At 50.6% G+C, this 22,965-nt stretch overlaps 1 protein-coding gene across 6 annotated transcripts in view; it reads left to right on the top strand.

Annotated features, from left to right (window-relative positions):
- GATAD2A (GATA zinc finger domain containing 2A) overlaps positions 1-22,965 on the top strand; it is a 103,728-nt gene extending 80,763 nt beyond the window's left edge. For 5 of the 6 annotated variants that reach the window (XM_027038475.2, XM_027038477.2, XM_027038474.2 and 2 more), the window contains exons 4-13: positions 7,623-7,755; positions 7,882-8,013; positions 9,523-9,612; positions 10,223-10,354; positions 10,522-10,689; positions 12,262-12,541; positions 15,500-15,798; positions 16,480-16,554; positions 16,843-17,038; positions 19,420-22,965. In XM_027038475.2, coding sequence (XP_026894276.1) covers positions 7,623-7,755; positions 7,882-8,013; positions 9,523-9,612; positions 10,223-10,354; positions 10,522-10,689; positions 12,262-12,541; positions 15,500-15,798; positions 16,480-16,554; positions 16,843-17,038; positions 19,420-19,550 — 1,636 coding nt within the window. In that variant the 3' untranslated portion in view covers positions 19,551-22,965. The remainder of the gene's footprint in view (positions 1-7,622; positions 7,756-7,881; positions 8,014-9,522; positions 9,613-10,222; positions 10,355-10,521; positions 10,690-12,261; positions 12,542-15,499; positions 15,799-16,479; positions 16,555-16,842; positions 17,039-19,419) is intronic. The other variant, XM_053219573.1, reaches the window with a different exon arrangement.

The raw sequence follows: 22,965 nt of genomic DNA, 5'->3' as shown, positions 1-22,965 counted from the left end.
TAGGCAGGCAAGAGTTGTAGCCCAGTCAGTCTGAGGGCCACATCCATGTTGTCACACTGTTCTCTCTTTCTCACCTCAGAGACTCGGCATGTGGATGCTGCTGGCTTGTCCAGGATCCTAAGTATAAATAAAAACATTTTTTTCTTTAAACTAGTCCAAAAATGATATTTGATAATCTGAGTTAGAGGTGTCAGAGTTGACAGTCATGTGAAACCCATCCTCTCCCATGCTGTGACTGCTTCTTTTTCTGGGGTGTCATTGAGCCCTTTAGGCCACGGGCATGCAACTGTTCTGATCCGTGGTGGGGGCCTCGGTCCCTGTGCAATGCACAGCCTTCGGTGTCCCAGAATTGGGCAGGATTACCAAGGGTCCACAGAAACCTGGGCCTAGTGTGGTCCCAGGTTATCTGCCACCATAGGTGTGTGACCTCAAGAAGTCACACCTTTCAGACTTGCCTGAATGGGGTGACAGTCAGTTGAGAGGAGTACACAGATTACAAGATTACATCTTGGTGGTTGGCACGGAGATGGCCATCGTAGAGGGTCAGCAAATGTCCTGGGTGATTTTCCAAACCTAACATAGGTCAGCCTTTCAGTTCTATGACTGTGGTCATTTGTAAGAAGTGCCCCTTCCCAAATTTCTGAGCAGAGCATACTGAATTGGATTTAGACTTCTAGTGGTGTCAGATCCTGGCTAGACATGTGGCTGCTGGCAGAGTTAGGCTGCAGTGACCTCCTTGGGTGGATGCCAACCCTCCAGGCTGCCCCATTGCCATTTGGTGTTGGGGTCTTTATGTGGAGCCACTATTAGCTTCTCTCCCCAAGGAGTGCTTTCTTTAACCCATCCTTGCCCTGTGTCTATAGCCCTTAGTGACTCTCCATGCCCCTAAAACTGGCCCCTATTGCTAACTCCAGTTATAGTGAAGTCATCTGGGCCTCTCTGGCCAGGCTGTGACTTCGGGGGCTCGTATGTTCCTAGAAGGAGCCCCAGCAGGACAGGCTGAATGCTTCCTGGCCTTGCTAACATAACAGCACAACACTCCTCTGCTCTGGCCATGCACCTTGGGACTGCTCTCCTCTGTGCTGGGGGTCCTGGAGGGGGGTTGGGCTTGCAGGGCCAGAGCCCGATTCCAGGAGCTCCTTCTCTTTCTCCTAAGATGCTCAGCTGTAGCTGTTGCAGGGTGCACCATAATGGATTCCCAGAGTGATAACTGGACCTGAAATCTCCAGGAAGAATGATGGCTGGATTTCAAAACTCTCATCCCCAGCTGCTCACCTCCATGGCCTCTGTGGCCAAGAAGCAAAATATGTTCTGACTTCCCAGCCCCTATAAAGCAGACTCTGGGCTTTTCTCTTGACATCCCAGCCAACAGAGTGTCAGGTTACAGGGCTGGAAGAAATGGTAATGGATGCCAAAAAGGGAGTCCAGGGAGTTGAAGAGGGGCCAGGGCAGGCAGGAAGCAGGTGGGCTCCAGGGCCCTGAGGGTCTGGGGAGGGGACCAGGCACCCGTCAGCGCCTACCATCCCTTGGGCAGGCAAGTCCTTAGCTTTGGGGCACAGCCCGTATCTGTGTGCAACAGAGTTCCCTCTTTAATCGCATCAAGTGTCCCTTAGTGAACTGTGCCCCTTGGGAAAGCAGGGTGGGGTGTTGTGGGGTCCTAATGAGCAGTCCCATGTCCAGATGGCCATGAAAGATCCCAGAGGCATGTGCAGGATCTGCCAGTGAAATGTTTTGAGGTGGTAGGACTAACCTGGGAACTTGTGGTAACCATCTTTCTCTTGTAGGATTTTTCTAGAAGTGTTTCTGGAAAGGGGATACTCATTAGATTAAGCATGTGGAATTGCTTTCTGGCTTTGATTCACACCACTCAATGCAGTGCTTAAGCTATGGTGGCTCCCAGACCCACAGATGGCCCTCTCCTCTCCTATGGGACACTCTGTTGATTTCCTTTTTTGAGCCACTCTGGTGTCTTAGGTCTTTCTGGAGCTGTGCTTCCATATCATCTCAAGTCTGCATCTGCCATGGTCTTCCATGTTCAGAGAACTGCCCCCCGCCCCCAACTTTTGGGAGTGCTTTAAAGTTCAGCAGGGGTGACTGCTTAGGTAAACCTTTTCTTTTCCACCTTCTTTCTCCCTGCTTTGTCCCAGGGTAATTTCTAGAATGGGTCTCCTTGTTGGGGACAGTCTGAGAAAGAATATGGAGTTATAATAGTGTGGGCTGGTTCCCTGGGGAGGGCAGAGCTGGGCTATCAGCCCCGTTAGCTTAATTGTTTAAGGTATAGATGCATTAGTGTAGCATTGTCTTGTCATGTCTGCTTGTTGGTTGGTCCTAGCTAGGTACTGCTTCTTGGGCTCTCCTCCTTGCAGTCCTGTGTCAACCAGACTGGATGTCCCCAGTGGCATTGTCACTCATTAGGATAGCTGGGCCCATCTCTGTGTGTCTGTTGACCCTCCATCCATACAGCTAGGTTGGCATCCTCAGTACGGTCAGATCCTACTGGAGCATGCATTCTGAGGGGCTAAGCGGAAACTGCAAGGCTTCTGTGTCCTTGCCACAAAAGCTTGTAGCATTGTTTCGTCTGCATTCCTGTAGGTCAGAGAGTGAGCCACAAAACCAGCCCAGATCCTAGAGATAGGACTGGAAGGGTGTGTGAGCATGGAGAGGTGTGGTCTTCTGTACATGGTTTTGTTGACTGTGAGTGGTAAGGCTCCTTCTTAACAGTCACCAAAGTCCTGACTCACAAGTTAGGAGTTGGACTTCCAAGACCTATTGCTTGAAAAGACATAATGACACAGAATTCAGAAATCCTTTTAAGTGAATTTGCACATCCTTTAGCAACGTGGCATCTGTGCATGTGGAAAGAGCCGCCCACATCAGTCAGTCTACAGGCATCACTGGATTCCTCATGAGCTCACAGACTTCATCCTGGAACCAGGTGCTAAGGAAGAGTAAGGTGGGCATGCCCACCAGCCGCGTTGCCTGAGCACCTACTGTGCCAGACCCTGCACCAGCTGCTGTGACAGAGCAGTTCACAGAACAGACACATTGCTGCCCTTTCTGGGTTTGAGAATATTTGAGTGTTAACCCTCAATGGCTAGTTGTCTGCTGTGTGCCAAGCTTGCATTCATGGCAAGCAGCTCCTTACTGTTTAGGAAAGATTGGAGCCTGAACCTCCCTGATGGGTTCATAGGGTGTCCGAGCCTCGGCAATGAGATCACACCTCACCAGCAATCCTGAGGGTCAGCAGAGCAGGAATTTCCTGTCCTGGTCCTTTTAGGAGGCACAGGGAGGGAAATGTCCTGCCCCGGGTCTTCACTTACAAGAGGTAGAACCAAGTGAAACTCGGGTGGCTTTGTGGGGGAAGTCCCCAGTGTGCAGGCTTGGTTCATAGTGCCTATTTATGGTGAGCTTTCATGAGTGCAGCCACAGGCTTTGGAGGAGGCCCTGTTGCCTGTCCCCAACTCCCAGCCAGTGTGGCACTAGAGAGAGAGGTTCCTGCCCCTCTGGCTCTGTGGAGGTAGGGGGCATCACCCCCTTTGCTGGGGCCATGGTGTCACATCAGGGCTGGACCCCTCCCTCACTCTTGCCCTTTGCGTGTTGTGTCACCCTGGGAATATCTTGGTCCTCATTGGGAGCTGAAGTGCCTCGGCCTCATGGAGACAGGCTCCAAGTGGGGCTGGGGGGCCATGGCTGCTGTGCCTATGATGGCTTCCAGTCCCAGCTAGCAGTGGGGGAACCTGCTTGTCAGACAGTAACATTGTCACCCTGGGAGGCTGTAGGATGGTGAGTTGACCTAGTAGAAAGGTGAAGTCACTTTCCTTGGACTAATTTGCTGGAGTGAGGGTGAGTAAGCTGGCTACCAGCAAGGAAGCCTCTGCTCAGGCCTGTGCTGCCTTTCAGTGGAACCCCAGAATTCTGTCCTGGGCTCCGCCCCCAGGATGAATAGTACCAAGCATAGCTAAGGCTTCCCCAGGCATGCATGAGTGGACTAGGGGAGTGCTGATCATGCTCCCAGGGCTGGCATGTTGGAGGATTGGGCCAGCCAGGGACCTTTCAGAGGGTACATGGTTTGAAATGTGTGTTGAAGTGTGCATTGAGGCTCACAAGGGGGCCTCAGGAGTTTGGTGGAGGGACATTCCATGAAGGGACTGATCGTGAAGGCAGGAAGAACCCACAGCACCATGTATCTGTGAGTAGGAGCTGGGGTTTATAGGGGCTGGGAGCTGGAAAAGGCAGTGGATAGGTTTGGCCTGGGAGGTGTGAATGGGCTCCAGTGGAGGAACACAACTGAAGGAGGGTCAGGTGGAGCCAAAGTGAATATTTGCAAGAGTGAGTGAGGCTGGTGCTAGGTCTAGCAAAGCCCCCTACCCAGCTCTTAAACACAGTTAATAGTTACCTGCCTTTCCCCACCTAGCCAGGCCCAAAAGATGAGGAGAGTAGGGGAGAGTTCTGGTAGGGGATGGTTGTAGCTGACTATACCTGTCTCTTCAAGTGGGCACTGAGGAGGAGTTTGTTGTCCTGAGGCCTTGTTTTGTTTACAGTCCTCCCCAGCTTCTCTAGTGTGTGCAAGAATCTTGGGGATCTTGTGAAATGTAGGCTGTGATGGAGCAGGTCTTTGGGGTAACAAGATACTGTATTTCTTTGAGCTCCAGTGAAGCTGTCCCTGCTGTTCAGTGAGCCTAGGCAAGTGGTTGTCCATTTCTTGGGCCCTGCTTGCCCTTCCTCCTCCTGGGGGTTCTGTTCCTCCTGGTGGATCCTGAGGATAAAACTACCTTTTATCTGGGGATTTATCCTCATTGCTTGGCATAGCATCTGCTTTCTTAGGTGGGTTTTCAGTAAATACGAGTGGATGAATGAATGAAGTGTCCCCTTTCCCACAGTCAGACCCTACATCAGGCATGCCTGTTCAGAGAATAACAAAGGTCAGAGCTGCCAAGCACAGTTTCTGTGTTCTCTTGATGAGACTGCTTCCCCTGGCACAGGCTAAGGGGGACACTAAATATTAACCTTGTACTGACTACTGGGATGGTACCCTGGTGCTGAGGACATGGGATCTGTCTTGAGATAAGATTATAATCCTTGCCTTCTCTCTAGGAAACTTGATGGAAGATTCAAGTAAGTAACAGAACTTTTGTGTTTCTTTAGCCAGGGCTGACATCTAGATGAGAAGGTGGTGAGACTGTTTTTGCTGATAATAGCCTGGTCTGCTTTCAGGGATTTTCATAGGTCACATAAAATCTCTTTTGATCATGACTCCCAAGATGGGCAGAATGGGCTTATTAGATTTGCCCAGAAATCATATGGCTCCCAAATAAATTTCGTGCTCAGGCGGCTACCATGGACTAAAAGCAGTAGAACAGCGTACCTGGCCACAATGCCATTTCCCTGGCAATGTTGGGCTAGATTTCCTCTGCTTTTGTTCTTCTGCCTAAATGTTTTTGTAATTTAAAACAATTTTTTTTTTTTTAAAGAATGCCCATAGTAATTTTCAGCCTGTGTCAAAGGGGTGTTCTTTTTCCTGAATTAAAAGCACACTCTGATAAAGTACTGAGACTTTTGAAACACCTTTACTTTAAAAATTGAGTTCAGCAAAGTTTTCCATGTTGGAAACTAGAGGGGCTGGTGGCCTCTCTGTGTTTGGAAGAGGTAACCCTGATCCCTGTAATACACCAACAGCTCCCTGTGGGCTGGTGCCACATATGAAATTCCTGCAGCTGGGCAGCCCCGGGGTGAGCTGGGTTGCCTCCATTTTCTGACAGCACCTGAACCCTACCTCACTTCTCAAAATGAAGGCTGCGTGTCACGAACCGGTTAGAACTGGCTGTTGCCATGGTTTTCATGTTGGAAGGCACAGCTAAAAGGGTCACATGACCAAGGAGGGAAATGCCTTTGTCACATGACTTTTTGGTGGATGATTAGCATACAGGAAGTTCACTCCCTGCTGGCTGCTGGGATGCTGAGTGATCATTGATGGGGGTGGGGTGACGTCATCTCTTGGATGAGTTATTGATTAGTCTCAGGCCAGTATGAGACCTGGGAGTGCTGTGGTCAGAGTGGCCATCTCAGGGAGCTTCAGCCTCCAGATGGTCTTGGTCCCTCACCCTGCCCTCTTCCCTTAGGCAAATTTGAGTTTTATTGGACCTCTCACCTTTAGAAAACTGCATGCCCGCAATAAGATGATAAAAAGTGATTGCCATGATCTCTGTGCACTCTTGCTCTGGAAGAAGTGCCTGCAGTCTGCAACTCTGAACATGGTTCTGTCTGGGTTGCTGCTCTGTCTGCACAAAGGCACCTGGGAGCCCACCTGAGCTGGGACCAGTGGCCACAGCTCCTATGCTAGGGCCTTGCACTGCCCCTCAATATCTGTGGATGCATCCAGAGAAAATGGAATTGGAGTCCCGAGGTCACCTTGAGAGTTGATCTTGGGCAGATTGGGGAGTCCGCAGACACACAGATGAGTGGTGGTTCCCAAATTGCATTGGTCTTTGGTTTGGTGAGGTCCAATGTGATGTTCTGAGTTACTTTATAAACAGCCAACCAGTTTCTGGACTTGAGAGTGTGGGTTGATAACCCCAATGAGGAGACTGTATACCTTGAAATAGCACCTTTTAGTCCACTCCCCTGATCTCTTGTGAGAGTTCAGTCAACAGCTACACTGGTTAAATCCGATCAAGGTTAGGAGTATTGAGGTGTAACCACCATGTGACCCTTTAGGAGGAACAGGGGGAGAACTCTAGGGGATGGGGATAAGGGTCCAGAGGTAGACATGAACCCTCGGGATTTGGTCCTCTGAGCCCGTCCATCCCTAAAGACAGCTCATTCCAGGAATGAAAAAGGCAGCTCATTGGGCTATTAAAGTACTAATTCTCCTTCTATAACTCTGTCTCTCCTTGGGGGTCTGGTAGGAGGAGTGGGACAATTTAGAGCTCTTCTTCCCAATTAACTTCATCAGTTTGTTCTCTGGGTCACAGTGCCACCTAGTGGGTGTGTTTGGTCCTCCACTGGTTTTCCCACTGACGAAAGGAAGGATCAGATCCTTTTCATCACAAGTGGAGGCCAGGTTTTAAGGGAAAGTTCACATTTGGCCAAAACGGAGATGCTTGGTGGGGGGCAAGCACTGTCTCTGGGACCTTGTGTGTGGACTCTGCGACACAGTAGAGGCTTAGACACTGTCACACCAACACACAGGAGCCCCAACAATAGGCCAAGACCCTGCCTCAGCCCCAGGATCAAGGGCTGAGTGTTTTTATCCAACACTGAACCACATGGTAGAGAAGGAAGCTTTGGTGTTTTCCAAAATGGCCGTATCACCCTTGAACACACCAGCTTGTCCTTGGCTCTGGGTACACAGAGGTGGGCAACCAAGAATGGTCCTAGCTAGAGGCCTAGCTGTGGGCTTGGGTGCCTTATGGTGGGTGCAGTGAGAGAAGTCACTTTGGGTGTACGGTAGGGAGGACACCCAAGGAGAAGAGACTTGGGAAGGTGAGCAGGACAGCCATGCTCTCCACCTCTATGCTGTGACTAAATTTGTGCATCTGTGGTGTATAGGTTCTGGGCTCTGGGGAACGGTGTCTGGCAGTGTCCAGGCAATCTGGTAACAACCTGCTATCCCTGCTTCACAGTGACATGAAGTCTGAGAGGAGAGCCCCCTCTCCTGATGTGATCGTGCTCTCCGACAATGAGCAGCCTGCAAGCCCAAGGGTGAACGGGCTGACGAAGGAGGCCTTGAAGGAGACCAGTACTGAGGCCCTCATGGTGAGCTTGTCCCTGTATTGGGGGATGACCCTGCCTGACAACACCCTGAAACGGACCTGGTGACATGGGGCTTGTGCTCCCTGGCTGTGGCCCTCCCCCTCAACCCTTGTTCTCTTGCCCTTACAGAAAAGCAGTCCTGAAGAACGAGAAAGGATGATTAAGCAACTGAAAGAAGAGTTAAGATTAGAAGAAGCAAAACTTGTTTTATTAAAAAAGTTGCGGCAGAGTCAAATACAAAAGGAAACCACCACCCAGAAGGTGTGTGTGCATCTGTTCTCTCCTCAAGGCCAACAAGAGCCATTTAGAACAGGGGGCAGAAGTTCACAATCATTACCTTGGCCCACCTCAGTACCAGGAGCTGGAGCGGCTGGTCATGGGTGAACAGGTTTCCTCAGGGGTGTGAGGGTCAAGATCTGAAGTGGAAATTTGCAGTCTCAAGTTTGAATTTTGGATTTAGCGAAAACGATGTCAGAGTAAAAGGATATTAGAGTGCATTTTGGTCTAGAATATTCTCAATCTGAGTATGTAAAACTTACTCCTTATAGATTATAAGCCTTAAGAAAACAGATGTCTTTGAAGTTGTTAGAAGAACATTTCTGGATTGAGAACTGTCACAAGCCCATTTACAGAGAGGCCTGCTGCCCTGTGGATGGCCATGCTGGGCATCAGTGGCTACCATGGTTTTGTGGACAGATTCCCTAATGCTACAGGGGCATGCCAAGTGCTGCCCAGGCCCCAGAGTTTCGGTCCTAGGGCTTCTGCTCTTGCTATCTCCCCTGGGGTCTGAGGCTCCTTATGCTGCCTCTTAAAAAATTTTTTTTAATGTTTATTAATTTTTGAAGCAGAGAGAGATACAGCGTGAGTCAGGGAGGGGCAGAGAGAGACAGAGACACAGAATTGGAAGCAGGCTCCAGTTTCTGAGCTGTCAGCACAGAGCCCGACATGGGGCTTGAACTCACAAACTTGGGAGATCATGACCCGAGCTGAAGTCGGACGTTTAACTGACTGAGCCACCCAGGTTCCCCATCCTTATGCTGCTTCTTAATGCAGCTTACTGTGTAGGCCAAGGTCAAGTTTGTATTCTTGGGTTTTTTTTAAGCTACCCTTCTATTTACTTCAACCACTTTATCAGTAAGCTAGAAAGTAAATGTGTCTTGGGCGTTATGAGCTGACAGTATGTGGAACATATGTCTTCTTAAGGGAACAGGACAGGAGGATACTCATTGGTCTGACTTAAGGCTTTGGTTGAGCTCCCACTTGTACATAGTCAATTAGTGGACGTGGCCTGACATCTGTTAATCTCCCAGTGGACAGAGCCCTGCTTATTACTTGTTTTCTTGTCAGCTGTTTAAGACTCGATGAAGTGAACCAAGTCTGTCACTGTCCCTTCTCTAGTGGAATATGTTACTTTAAGAAGTGCCTGGACTCAGTGTTTTCTCACCAAGGTTGGGATTAGTCTATCCAGGCCTGGGGCCCTTTGGCTCAGTCACCACTGCCAGCCCTTATATCCCCAGGAAGGCAGAACCTGCTCTTGAACCACAAAAGATGCCAAGCGTCCCCAGGGGTGAGGGGGGCTGGAACATCTCTCCCCTGCCCATTTCAGACATGTCAGTTCCTGCTACAGACGTAAACAGACTGGAAGCAGAACGTTTGAGAGACTGATGCTTTTGGAAGAGGAAGAAAACCAATTTTCCTCTGTCTGGATTATGTGTGAGGGGAGCAGGACTGACGACTCCCTCATCTCTCACATGTCCTGCTCTCTTGCAGCCCACAGGCTCTGCTGGGAGTGCCGTGACCACCCCTCCCCCGCTTGTGCGGGGCACCCAGAACATTCCTTCTGGCAAGCCATCCCTTCAGGTCAGTGTTCCCTCTGTGATCCTGGGCAGTCCTGATCCAGTTCCTGTGAAAGGCTGCCCATTCCTTCTGATTAGATTTGAGTGAGGCCCAAACTTAGGCCACTGTTGACATCATGAATAGTCACTGCTAGGAGGACTCCTAGCAAAACTGGAGAAGAACCAAGATTTAGGCAGAGCAGGCTCCTTTCATTTTGACACTCCCAAGGGTGGTTGTGGGATGCAGCAGGACCTCCTCTGTCCATAGGATGAGATGGGTAGAGCTCCTACTCTCAGACATGAGATCCAGGTCTAGACAGGGGCCCACCTTCCCTCAAACAGGCCTGAGCCCCCAGCTCAGACCAGCATGCAAGTGACACCCAGCCTGGGTTGGCTGGACACCTGCTGTGTGTGAAAATATGCTACCTTGTTGGTGCAATTCACTTTTGAGTGAGCCCAGTCTGCACAGCTCTTGTCAGAGTCCATGTTCCTTGTTTTCTTGTGCCTAGAATAGACATTTTAGTGCTTCCCCCCTGCCTTTTAAAACAAGTGTGTACTTTTACAAAACAGCAAACCTGTTTGTTTAAAAAAAAAAAAAAAGCCATGTAAAACCTGGGATTCGGTGTCGTTGACAGACCTCTTCGACAAGAATGCCTGGCAGTGTCATCCCACCACCCCTGGTCCGCGGCGGACAGCAGGTGTCCTCCAAGCTGGGGCCACAGGCGAGCTCACAGGTCGTCATGCCCCCACTCGTCAGGGGGGCTCAGGTGAGCAGGGCGTGCTTTTAGGATGCAAGAGTGTCCAAGCAGCTCCAAACAACCAACCACCTCACAAGAACAACCCTTCCCAGTCATCAGGTTGGGGGCTCTGGGGCCCAAATCTTCCCTCCCTCCATCGTCCCTCTTACCATCTTATCCCCTATCCCACCCCACAGCAAATCCACAACATCAGACAACATTCCAGCACGGGGCCGCCACCGCTCCTCCTGGCCCCTCGGGCCTCTGTGCCCAGTGTGCAAATTCAGGGACAGAGGATCATCCAGCAGGGCCTCATCCGTGTCGCCAATGTCCCCAACACCAGTCTGCTCGTCAACATCCCACAGGTGAGGGCTATGCTGAGTCAGGGTGGGGCACATGCCCTACAGACCCAACACATCAAGGGCCCACAGTCCTGGGGCATAGTCTTGTCACTGGAGTGGTATGGTGTGGCCTGCCCACTCAGAACCAGGCAAGGCCTTGTATACCCCATGGAGGTTTAGACTAGAGCTCCTTGGGACCTGTCACAGTATGAAAGTCACGAGCAGGAGTCCTGTGTTCAGAACTGTGGTCTAGCAGAGGTGGGTAGCTATTGAGAGGGGGAGAGGTGCAGAGCTGAGTGGTGGGGGGAAGATTCAGGTTGCGTGTGGGACTCAGCATGTTTTGGGGGATGGATGAGGCCAGGTGAAGAATCTGATAGGCCTGGAGATAGATGCGGGGCACCATAGCCTTCCCCACCCTCCTCCCTGTCAGCATGAGCACATGAGGGGAGCATGTCTACAAATGTCCTCACAGCACCGGCACATCTATTCTTAGCCGTGAGTCCGTTCACCTCTTGTACAGAGCCTCTGAGATGGGGTGGGTCTGTTTCCACCCAGCAGAGCCAAGAAGATGGGATCAGGGTGGGTGGGCAGGCTGGAAGCAAGAGCTTTATTGACAGATAAATTACTGGGTCTACAGCGGCTTTTGCTGATGGGTGTGTTAGCTTCTCTTCCTCCTATGGTGTGGTGCATCTTTGTCTGCCTCCCTCAAATAAGACCCCGGCCAACAGAGCTCTGGGCAGCATCCCTGCCTTCTCTGAAGTCAGGCCAGGCCAGTGTGCTATGATGGCTGGCTTCCTCTCTGTTGGGAGGCTTGCTCAACTCTGTGAGAGTGGTCCTGGGATAGCATCGTAGGCTCCCTGGGTCCTGTGATGTGTTGTGTGCAAGTTGTTGGGTATGTCTATTTTCCTGGGGGTGGTGTATGCTGCTTTCCTTAGATTTCCAGAAGGGCACTAATGAGGTCAACTCAGTTTTGAGGAAAGCGCTCGACAAGGTTGGGGGCTGGGTGAACTAGAGCAAGGAGAAAACGGAGCATTGGCCACTGGGATCCAGATGAAGGCAAGAAAAGTAGTGCAGGAGCACCAAAGATCAAGAGGGGGAAGGGGCAGGGATTGGTCCAGAAGCCGGTCTCCCCTGAAACCCCAGTGAGGATACATGAGCTGAGTAAAACATTAGTCTCCAGATAAGCACACACAAAGATGCTCATGAAGGAAATGCCACCAGTGTTCTAGTGATCCACTGCCGTACTGCTGTAATGAAGGAGGTCACCTAGCCCTGTGCTGGGAGGAGGGCCGCTAGGCCATAGTGACAGGACAGTGACTGTGTTGCCTGAGTGGGAGTGCCCACTGCCCTAGTCATGGTTTTGGTTTCATGGGTGTCCTCATGGCAAAACACAGCAAATTACAGACTTTAAATGCATGTAGTTTATTGGATATCAGCTAAACCTCAAGTATGTTTACAGGATTGGTCAATCTCATAGAGTGATGAGTTTAACGCTACTTTGCCTGTTGCTTGCTGATGTCAGGAAGCTCAGAGTTATTGTCTTAAAGAGGGGTCAGGCACCCCCAGCACACTGACCAGGTTGTTATCTCCCAAAAGCCTTCCCCAGCATCGCTGAAAGGGACAACAGTCACCTCTGCTCAGGCGAACTCCACCCCCACCAGCGTGGCCTCTGTGGTCACCTCTGCGGATTCTCCAGCCAGTCGTCAGGCAGCTGCCAAGCTTGCGCTGCGCAAACAGCTAGAGAAGACGCTGCTTGAAATCCCCCCTCCCAAGCCCCCTGCCCCAGAGATGAACTTCCTGCCCAGCGCTGCCAATAACGAATTCATCTACTTGGTCGGCCTGGAGGAAGTGGTGCAGAACCTGCTGGAGACGCAAGGTGAGTGGGCTTTGGGGCCATTTTCATCTCTTGCCACTGAAGTTTCTCTTACGTAGGTTGTTTTGAATGCACAGCACGTGTTAGAATATCAGTTCTGCTTGCTGCGAGGCTTAGATTACTTTTTTGCTTGTTTTAGTTCTTGCATTTTTAAAAATACTTATTTTTGAAGTATACTTGACATACAATGTTACATTAGTTTCAGGGTACATTATAGTGATTTAATAGTTTTATGCATTAATCAGTGTTCACCACAATAAATGAAGCCACCATTTGTCACCTTAGATAACTTCTTAAACACATGACAGTCACCTTTCTTCTCTTGTTGAGGCTGCCTCTGAGAGCTGGGCCCTGAGGAAGCCTGAGGCCCTGCACACATGGTCTGAGGGGGGTGAGAATCATTCCCCAACAGCTCTGTGACGTTGGGGCAGGCAGAAGAGGGTGAGGAGAAATGTCTGCAGGAAGTTGACAGGCTTTGCTTCCAGATAGGGCTCTCAGGCTAGAACTTTCCAGAGCCTTGAGTGCTCTGAGCCCCCAAGGTGGGAGAGGGACACCTATGTCTGGGCCAGATTCCCTTGAACATCCTCCTTGGAAACAGTTTGGAAAGCACCACTTGCATGTTAGGTTTTAGGGATAAAAGGGCATATATCAGTTAGTGATCAAAAGTAACACTGGAAATGGAGGTGGGAAACCAGATATTGGCCCTTGGGAGGCCTCTACCAGATGCTGATGTGAAGATGTTCTTGTTCTGAGATTGATTTGTGGTGACTTTATTTGGGCAGCCAGCCTGAATCCTCTCCCTATGTGATCTCAGCAAATGCTCAGAGCTGAGGAGAAGGTGGAGCCATAACCAGTCCAGGGCAAGGGAGGGCTCAGTAGGCTTTAGACCACATACCTTGAATTGTCCCTTAGTACATGCCGACTGCTCCCAGGGCACAGACTCTGGGGCGACCGTAATTGGGGCCCGTACAGAGGAAAAGCACCTTCTGCCTGCTTGCTTCTGCAGAGAGGGAGGGAGGCAGGTGTGTATAACAGGGAGCTGTGACCCCCGTAGTGCCTGCTTGCTGTCAGGGTGTTGGTGGGAGTGCTTTCTTCTCCCTCATTAGTCAGCATATCACAGAATTTCCTCCTCAGGTGTTGTATTCAGTGCCTTTGAGAGGCAGAGTCCTCCATATGTAGGCAGGACCAGACCCAGGGCAGAGAACACCCAGCCGGCCACCTCAGATTTACTTGTAGCCTCCTTACTACACCCCACCCACCTACCCAACCCCATTGCTCTTAAAACAGTCCCCAACCACAGGGCCATATCAAGGATTGACCATGAGTCAGGTTGAGAGTAGGAGACCACAAAGGCCCAACCAACATTGGCTTCTGTAAAATGGGGGTGGTAGACTCTACTTGTCAAGGGGCCCCAGAGCCAGGCTCAGCAGGGAAAGGTATGAGCTGTCATATGGCTTGGATGTGTTTGGATCCCTTTGATGTCTTTATGATGGAGTGTTATTGGCAAAAGAGCTGCTGCGAGGCCAGTGCAGGATGGGTGGGTGGCAGACCCAAGTCAGGACACAATGCCCGTCCATCTGCAGCCATCTGCCCTGGGGACCTCCTCTCCCAGATCAGCCTTTTCTCTACCTGTTCTCTCATCAGGATTCAGTATCCCTCTTGTATTGCCCCAAACTGGTCCTAAGTGTGGGAGGAAGCTCTGAGCCCTATTTGAGGTGTCTCCTGATACCTCACAGAGCCTCCGTCTGGTTGGCTGTGTGCAGCCTCATACCGGCGTCTCCACTCTGGTGCCATTCATGCCCACCACAGCTGCCTAGGAGAAGGTACCTTGTCCTCCAGGCTTGGATGTTTGGAAGGGGATGTGCTCTTTTCACCAGAGCATGTTAGCTGCAGGTGAGGGCCTGGGGCTGGGGGCCTGAAGTAGACCCTGGGTGGCTGGATCTGGTGACATCTCATCTGCTCTGTGGGGTGAGGGGCTTCCCCAGTCTGATCCTGCACAGCCCCTCAGCATTTGGGGCAGTTTGGGCAGGCCAAGGGTCTCTCAGCAGCATGGTCTCTGATGTTAAAAGGAAGTTAAGCCCTTGAGTACTAGACACAAAAAGATAGTTGTAAAATGCCAAAAGTACCCCTTCACTTTGGATGGCAAAAATAATTTTGATTTCATGCCTGAGCATGCACTTTACCTGGCTTTCCCCAGTCACCCTTCCTATGGCCAACCGAGGGGATGCCACATTCCCATCTCAGAAAAGGGGGCCAAGGACCCAGAGCAGTTGTGTGCTCTCAGCTGGGCAGCAGGTATGAGTCCTGGCCCTGCTGCTGACTGGTGTGTGACTCTGCAAGTCACTTCATCTCCTCAGCCTCGGTTTTCTCCTCAGAAAAACCTTTAGTGGACTAGGGTGCCCTGTTAGGAGGTTATTGTGAGAATTGAACACCTTTGTATATGCACAAGACACTGGGTAGGATACTTGTCAGCATGAGTACTTGCTGGATGATTGGTCCTTATTTGACTTGCCCATCACAGCGAGGTGGGACCTGGAGAGGGTTACCATTTCCTTTTCACTGATGAGGTGTGGGAGGGTTGGAAAAACCTCCATCCCTGAAATTTAATGTTGCACTGAGGGTGGGAAAGGCAACTGGGAGGAGCCAATCTGAGAGCATTGATGTTCTTGAGAATTGATACCCAGTGTACCTGGTCCATGGCATTTTCCAAAGCTTCTCAAATTCCCTTCTATTGGCAAACCTTCCCCAGGGCTGACCTAGTGTCCACACACAGCAACCCGGTATGTGTGTGCCAAACAGACATTGTCGACTTGGGATTTTGGTTCCTGATGCCAGCTGGGCCATGCAGCCCAGGGCACTGCTCTAGATCTGTCATGTGTCCTCATTCTGCCCTGGGATGGTAGGGGCTCTGACTCTGGCATCCTGTTCCTCTGACGTGAACCCACCTGTCTCTCCCTGCAGCAGGCAGGATGTCAGCCGCTGTTGTTCTGTCCCGGGAGCCCTACATGTGTGCGCAGTGCAAGACGGACTTCACGTGCCGCTGGCGGGAGGAGAAAGGTGGTGCCATTATGTGTGAGAACTGCATGGCATCCAACCAGAAGAAGGCACTCAAGGTAGAGCACACGAGCCGGCTGAAGGCTGCCTTTGTGAAGGCACTGCAGCAGGAGCAGGAGATCGAGCAGCGCCTCCTACAGCAGGGTGCCGCCCCCGCACAGGCCAAGGCTGAGCCTGCCACTGCCCCACACCCCGCACTAAAGCAGGTGAGAGTCCTTAGGGAGCCAGAGCTGCGGCCCTGAGGCCTGGGATCATGGGCTGGGCGGCCTTGCCTCTAGGAGAGGGGCCTTGTTCCCTTGGCTGGGAGTTGTTGCTAGCAAGCAAGATGTTCCGACATTCTGTCTCACACTGGGCAGTCATCTGCCTGGTTGTTAACTGTGTGTCTAAATTGCATTTAATGGTGGCCTTTGGTGGTGAAAATACTAATTTGCAGTTTCTTTAGATTTTGTAGCTTTCACTTGCAGTGTTCCAGCTGACAAGTACTTCTTGTCTAAAACGACTTTTCTGAAAGCCACATTGAGATGCAAAAGGGGCATTTGGAAGAAATGTTCTAGCTAAATTAAGGAGCGAAGCAAGTTTGAAATCAAGTTTTTTGGCTGCTTTTTTTTTTTTAATGCTTTGCTTTCCCACCCCTTATAGACCCAAAGCACCCCGTTGGCAACTTTTTGTGTCCTTGGAAGTCATTTGTAATTCACTAATAAATACATCTTCTCAAGATCCCTGTGTAGTGGGTGGCTGTGCTGCCCTCGGGAAACAGCCTGTCCCATGGGGACTGGGCCTCATGCGGCCACAGCTGCTGCCCTTTGGTCACTCTAGGTCACCCTAGGCCGGCCTGTGGATGGTGCTGACCTCGGTTTCAACCCCCCCCCTCCCCCCCGTTTGTGTAGGTCATAAAACCCCGGCGTAAGTTGGCGTTCCGCTCAGGAGAGGCCCGCGACTGGAGTAACGGGGCTGTGCTACAGGTCAGAACTGCGGTGCCGGGAGCCCCTGCACCGCGCCACCAACCAGCCCTCACGCCCCAGACCGTGACCACGTCAGTCGCCGACTGTCACGCTGCCTGCGTCTGTCTGTCTCTCCCTGCCTCCTTCCCCTCTCCCCCGGTGTAACTTACCTGGTCTCCTGATTTTGGACTTTAGGGACCCTGTGTGGGTGGGAAGAGGTCGGCCAGAGCACGGAGAGGCTGCGCTGAGCGTCTTGCCCTCTGTCATCCCCTTCCCCACATGAGCCATCATACCTTCTCTCTGCTGTAGGCCTCCAGCCAGCTGTCCCGGGGCTCAGCCACAACGCCCCGAGGTGTCCTGCACACATTCAGCCAGTCACCCAAACTGCAGAATGCAGCCTCGGCCACAGCCCTTGTCAGCAGGACCGGCAGACATTCCGAGAGAGCTGTGAGCACCGGCAAGGGCAATGCCACCACCAACTGGAAGAAGGCACCCCTGAGTACAGGTGGGTGGCCCCCACAGGGCTTAGAGTGGGGACCTTGTCATGATGAGGTCCACAGGGGCACCTGGGTGGCTCAGTTGGTTAAGCATCCAATTCTTGATCTTGGCTCAAGTCATGATCTCACAGTTCGTGCATTCAAGCCCTGCTTTAGGCTCCATGCTGGCAGTTCCGAGACTGCTCAGGATCCTCTCTCTCCCTCTGTCTCTCCCCTTCCCCAGCTTGTGCTCGCCTCTCTCAAAGGAAATAAACCTCAAAAAGAAAAGAAAAGAAAAACATGCACACATACAGGTGAACAGAAATGATAGAAAGAGCCCTGAGACCCCAGACCTGTCCCCTGAGAACACCTGCTTCTGACTCTTCATCTTAATCTCTGTTCACTAAATAAGATGCCCTGAACAGCTGGTAGCCCTGGGTAGATAACTAATTGCCCTTGTTTGCTCACTCTATACCCAGACTCTAGCTCTTGACCCAAAACGTGGAGCAGACCCAGTTTAGGTAGTGTGTCTCACACACACACGCACACACCATCCAGCCAGTGGGCATCTGTCAGCACAAACACTCAATCTTGCCAACTCTGGGCGCCGTGCCTCCTCCCCACTCCCCCACCTTCCTGCCGTAGGGAATGCCTGCTTTTGCTGTTATGTTTTACCTTCTCTGGTGCAGTAATTAATTTATTGTTGAGCCAGGCAGCATTCTTCATTCCCTGCTCTGTGGTTCACTCTTCCCACCCTCTGGCTTGGACAGGTCAGGTGGTGCAAAGTTGCAAGCTAGAATGAGAATGTGGTAGGGCGCCTTGGTGGGCTCAGTCAGTTAAGTGTTGACTTCGGCATAGGTCATGATCTCACGGTTCATGGGTTCGAACCCTGCACCAGGTTCTGTGCTGACAGCTCGGAGCCTGGAGGCCTGCTTTGGATTCTGTGCCTCCCCCTCTCTCTGCCCCTCCCCTGCTCATGTTCTGTCTGTCGCTCTCTAAAATAAATTAAAAACTCCAAAAAAAAAAAAAAAAGAAAGAAAGAAAAAACTCAAAAAAAACCCCAAAAACATTGGGGGAGGAGGAGGGAAATCCCTGGAGCAGGGGCAAGACCACGGTGGGCATCAGAGGACTCTTGAGGAGACCACATTTGAGAAACAACTCAAGGGAGGAGGGATACACTTAGGTGAGCATTCCCTAGTCTGCCACAGCCCCCATCATCCTTGGGTCATCCCCCACACCACTTGCCCCATTTTTTATTTATGTGCTGTCATTAAGGTGGCAGTTAAATATTTCCATTAAAAACAGGAAAGTGAAAAAGACACAGAGGGCTGAGAGAGACAGGTGAGTGCTTTCACTGTGGGAGTGAGTGCCCTGCCCCCCACCTGAGCTCGCTGCGTCCCTGTCAAAAGAGGAGGCACCATCATGAGATCTGTCTCCCTAGGCAGAACTGGGAAAGCCAGGCTGTCTGCAAACAAAACACCGGAGTCTGCTGTGCATGCAGCTGACCATAGAGTTAGAAATACAGCCAAATATCAGACTTCCACAGGATGTAGCTCAGGAAAGGGAGGACATTGGTCTGATTGCCGAAGAACCTATTCTGTAGAGCAGAGAGAGAGCATTTGTAAACATAAAGCGGGCAGAGATATTTTTGTGTGTCATGTTTAAGATGCAGCTAAGAACTCAGAGCAGTTTGGAAATTCCTTTTGTGGAAAATTTTGAAAGTATATGAAATCAGTGGGAAAAGTCCAATGCAGGTGTGTGCATGTGTACACAGTGGTAGGAGCCATGTAAAACTGCATATTTAAGGTAATATTTGAAAGGGAATATGAAGGAATAAATAGTTGCTGTGTTCAGCAGTAGGACTAGAGGTAAGTGTGTAATACTTTTAAAAACAGCATTTCCCAAAAGAGTTCTCCCAGCATTCCTAGTTAACCCTTGGTTTCTTGGCAGGACTCAGTCATGTTTCTCTTTAGAATGTATAGAGGTTTCCCAATTGCATTTGACCTCAAAACACTTGTTCCACAAAGTACATTAACCTCCACCAAAAGCACTCTTGGGGTAACACAGTGATAGGGGGAATGGAATGGGGCAGTCTTTACCCCCAGGCCAGCCAAAAACCTATTTGTGTTGGGAGATTGGGGGTCATTTCTTCATTTTTCAGTTGTAAAAGAGATGCTTGTTCATTGTGGAAATTTCGAGAATACAAAACAAATATAACGGTGTTTCTACCCCAAGAGAACAAATGCTGTATTTCGGGGCTTTTCCCCTATTCTGCGTCTCCACTGGTGTGTCACTTGTGTGTAACTGAGTGCCCTACAGAGGTATCCTGCTCTTTTCACCATTCCGTGTTCCCTTTAATGTCATGAGATTATTACCACACCATTAAAACTGTCACTCTGTTCTTTTGCAGGTGGGGCCCTTGCGTTTGTCAGCCCGAGCTTGGCAGTGCACAAGACCTCCTCAGCTGTGGACCGCCAGCGGGAGTACCTCCTGGACATGATCCCGCCACGCTCCATCCCCCAGTCAGCCACGTGGAAATAGTGCGAGCCGGGCCCGGTGGAGAACAGGCTCCCTCCTCCCTCCCACCTGGCCCTGCCACCCTCCACTCGGGAAGACATCATGCTCCCCGAGAGAATGAGTGAGCGAGCGCCGGCCATGCTGCAGAAGCAAGGGCTCCATTCTTGGCTGCAAAATCTCGTCGCAGCTGAGGGGCTGCTTCACAGGTGGACGAGGAATATCACTGGGGGACCTTTCCCTTGGGCTTTTTTCCTTTCTTTGCCTTTAGTTTGCCCAACACCAGCAGAAAAGTGGACCTCGGGGGCTGGTTCTGCTTCCGGCCCTTCCTTTCAGCCCCCCTCTCCCCCCAATCCCCCCAAGCCCAGCAGGGTGCATGGACGGCTCACCCTGGACACTGTGACACGCTCGGCGAGACCGGCGCCCGGGGCTTCTGAAGTCGAGCGGAGCGTTCTGTTTTGTTTTTGCTTCTCCCCATCTTAGCCCTCCAAGTCTTTGACTGCCTTCCTTCATGGCAATCTCTAGGTTGACAGATTTTTTTTTTTTTTAATCACCTCATGATGATGGAGTTTAAAGTAAACCGTGCAGACCCAGGGGTCCCTGCCGAGCACGGCCCCCACACCCCAGAGGGTGGGCCACTGACTGCCCAGCTCTCAGTCTAGCAGAAGGCCTCTGCTGCTGCTCATCCCGGAGACCCCGGACCTCCCACACTTAGCAGAAGAACAAATGCAACCCTGACCCAGACAGAGAGCCTGGAATCCCGGAAGCCGCGTACCGCCAGTGGAGGGAGGAGAGAATTGGCAGCAACATCTGGAGCCTGAGTGGGAAATTAGAGGGGCAGGCTATTGTGTTTTTTGTTGTTGTTGTGGTTTTATTTTATTAAATTTTTCTTTTCCTACTTATTTTGATGGACAACATCCTAAGGTACCCTGGCCTATGCTCCTGTCAGGTGTGTCTGGTGGGGAGGTGCCCCTGCCCCTCCAAGATGTCAGGGTTTCTGTTTGGGTCTAGTTTAGAACCTTTCCTTAAAGCAGGGCCATGCTGCCAGGGTTCGCCTTCAGACTTTTTTTTTTTTTTTAATCCCTCTTTCGAGTCTACAGAAATGTCTTTCAAAGGATCAGGTCTGCTCTTAGTTTCATTTTGGTTTCTCCCACTCTTTAAAAATCAGTTCCATGAGGATAGACAGAAGCCGTCGTAAGTGTGCTGTGCACGGGGCTGTCTCTGTGCAGGTGCAAGGGTGTCCTGTGTGCATGCACACACGTGTGTCGATGTGGAGATGGGGTACACTGCTCCCCACTTCAGCCCCAGCCCTAGTTTTCCTATCCATGCAGTTAGGGACTTAATTTAAAATCCTTATTTTGTAGGGCCGCCGCCTTCAAAACACACTGCTACAACATTCTAATAAAGGCTCATTTAACCCCCTCATGTTGTGTGAATATCCATGTTTAGCAACATTTTGACCTGCGGTAGAAGACTTAGTTTTGCAACATTCTAATTTTTTGTTGTGTAAAACCCTATATTGCTCATTGATTTTTGTTTTGAGTGCATAACTTACATGGGCTGAAGGAGGGGAGGGTGGGGAAGAGTGGCTTTCATTCCAAGATCCAGGGATTTGGGGGATAGGAGGGATATTGACATTGGGGGGGGGAGGTGTTTTTACACCAAAAAATTAAGAGTATGCAAGCATTTCTATTCCTCACATTTTTCTGTGTGCCTGGCAAATAAATACTTGTCTTATACTACCCTGAGCTGTTAGCCCTCTCTGTTCAATGACATGGGCCAGGTTTTCCAAATCCTTCAAGAAGGAGCACCTGGTCTGGCCTCTTACGTGGGCAAACAGACCTCAGTTCTATGCAGTAACTTGGGATCAGGCATCCAGGCGAGAGTCACCTCTGCACTGGAGGGGTGTGCCAGGATTGTCACACCCCAGCTGGAGTTGAATGGGTCTGTGACTCAAGGGCCTGAGTTGAGCTGTGCTGCACAGGTTGGGCCTCAACCCCAGCCCATTAGAACCTCGCTCATCACTGTGCTCAGGAACCACCTCTGCTCACCTTGCCTGGCTGGACTTCTACCAGCCTCTGAGCTATTAAGGGAGCCTCATGAATTCAGTACAAATCCGACCACCACTGGTGGAGGATAGGGCTACAAGCCCTGGCTCTGCCTCCTCCAGCCCAGGGTCCCTGGGAATAATCCCATCAGGGGCCACTTACTGTGACATGTAACTTTTTTTTAAAGGGGACAAGAACGTGAGATGCCTTAATCTTTTGTTCATTTCTACTGTATCAAAACTCCTACTCCCCCCCCCCCTTTTTTTTAGTTTCTCCCTTTGTGGTATAACTTCTCTGATAAGACCCAAATAAGTTCTTTGATGAGACTTACGATGTTACAGGAAAGGCATATTAAATCTCTCTGCATGTGGGGTTTGGACATACTCAGAAAGGATATTAATGTTAAGGGTGTTTTCCCAGCAGCAAAGCTCATCCCTCAAAATTGGCCACAGTGCTGGGGTTCTGGTCTCTCCCTGGCCCCTGGGGCCTCAGACCAAGAGGACCTGGTTCCTAGGAGCAGTGAGAATTTGGGAGCCCTCCGTCCCAAACGATAAAGGTCCCGAGTTATCTGTGACATGAACTCCCAATGGCAACTGGGAAACTGTTCAAGATGCTGGCCACCTCTGGAAGGATGAAGGTTTGCATATTTGAAATGGCCATATGTGTATACATGCATGTGCACATAGATACCTGTGTGTCCACTTGGAGCCACCCATTGCTCTGGCCATCCTGCCCATGTCATGGGGCCCTGGTTCCTAGTATCCCAACCGTGATGTTGGGACCCACACCTTTGACAAGGCCGACAGTTGCCCTCCTTCCAGGGGTAGCCTCTGGTCCTGTCTGTACCCTGAGACCTTCATGAAGCAAGGCTTGGCCCCAGCGCAGAGGGAATGAAAGGCAACTGAGTACAGCCCTGCTGTGTTGCGGCTCCTGTGTCCTACATGTCATTTTCCTGTGGACAGTCATGGGGAGGGATTTTCTATATAATTTAAACATTCTCGTCACAGGGGTGTAGATCATGAAAAAGACAGTTGTTGCTGCTCCACCATAGGGTTTTTATTTGATGCTGAGCTATGCTGCACATGATGGTTGCCTAAAAAATTCGGACTGAGCTTTTTTTTTTAAAGGACAGCTGAAGTTTTATAATACTTAACAATGAAAGTGTAATAGACAGTTACACTAGTGCAGGGTATTTGGAAAGTGGGGTTTTGGGGGGTGGGTGGAGAGGTTGTCACTTGTATTTATTGTGACTCTAAATCTTTGATAATAAATGTAAAAAGTTGACCACCAAACCGGAATAGAAGTTCCAATGAACAGAGGCTGGAATCAATGGCTATACATTGTGTCATGAGGAAGTCTTAGAATCTGAAGGAAAATAAAGAAATGGACAATGA

Source organism: Acinonyx jubatus, chromosome A2, assembly GCF_027475565.1.
Source record: "Acinonyx jubatus isolate Ajub_Pintada_27869175 chromosome A2, VMU_Ajub_asm_v1.0, whole genome shotgun sequence".
NCBI classification, from domain to species: Eukaryota; Metazoa; Chordata; class Mammalia; order Carnivora; family Felidae; genus Acinonyx; species Acinonyx jubatus.
The sequence above is the reverse complement of the archived record's forward strand: the minus strand, read 5'-3'. Positions and strand labels throughout refer to the sequence as shown.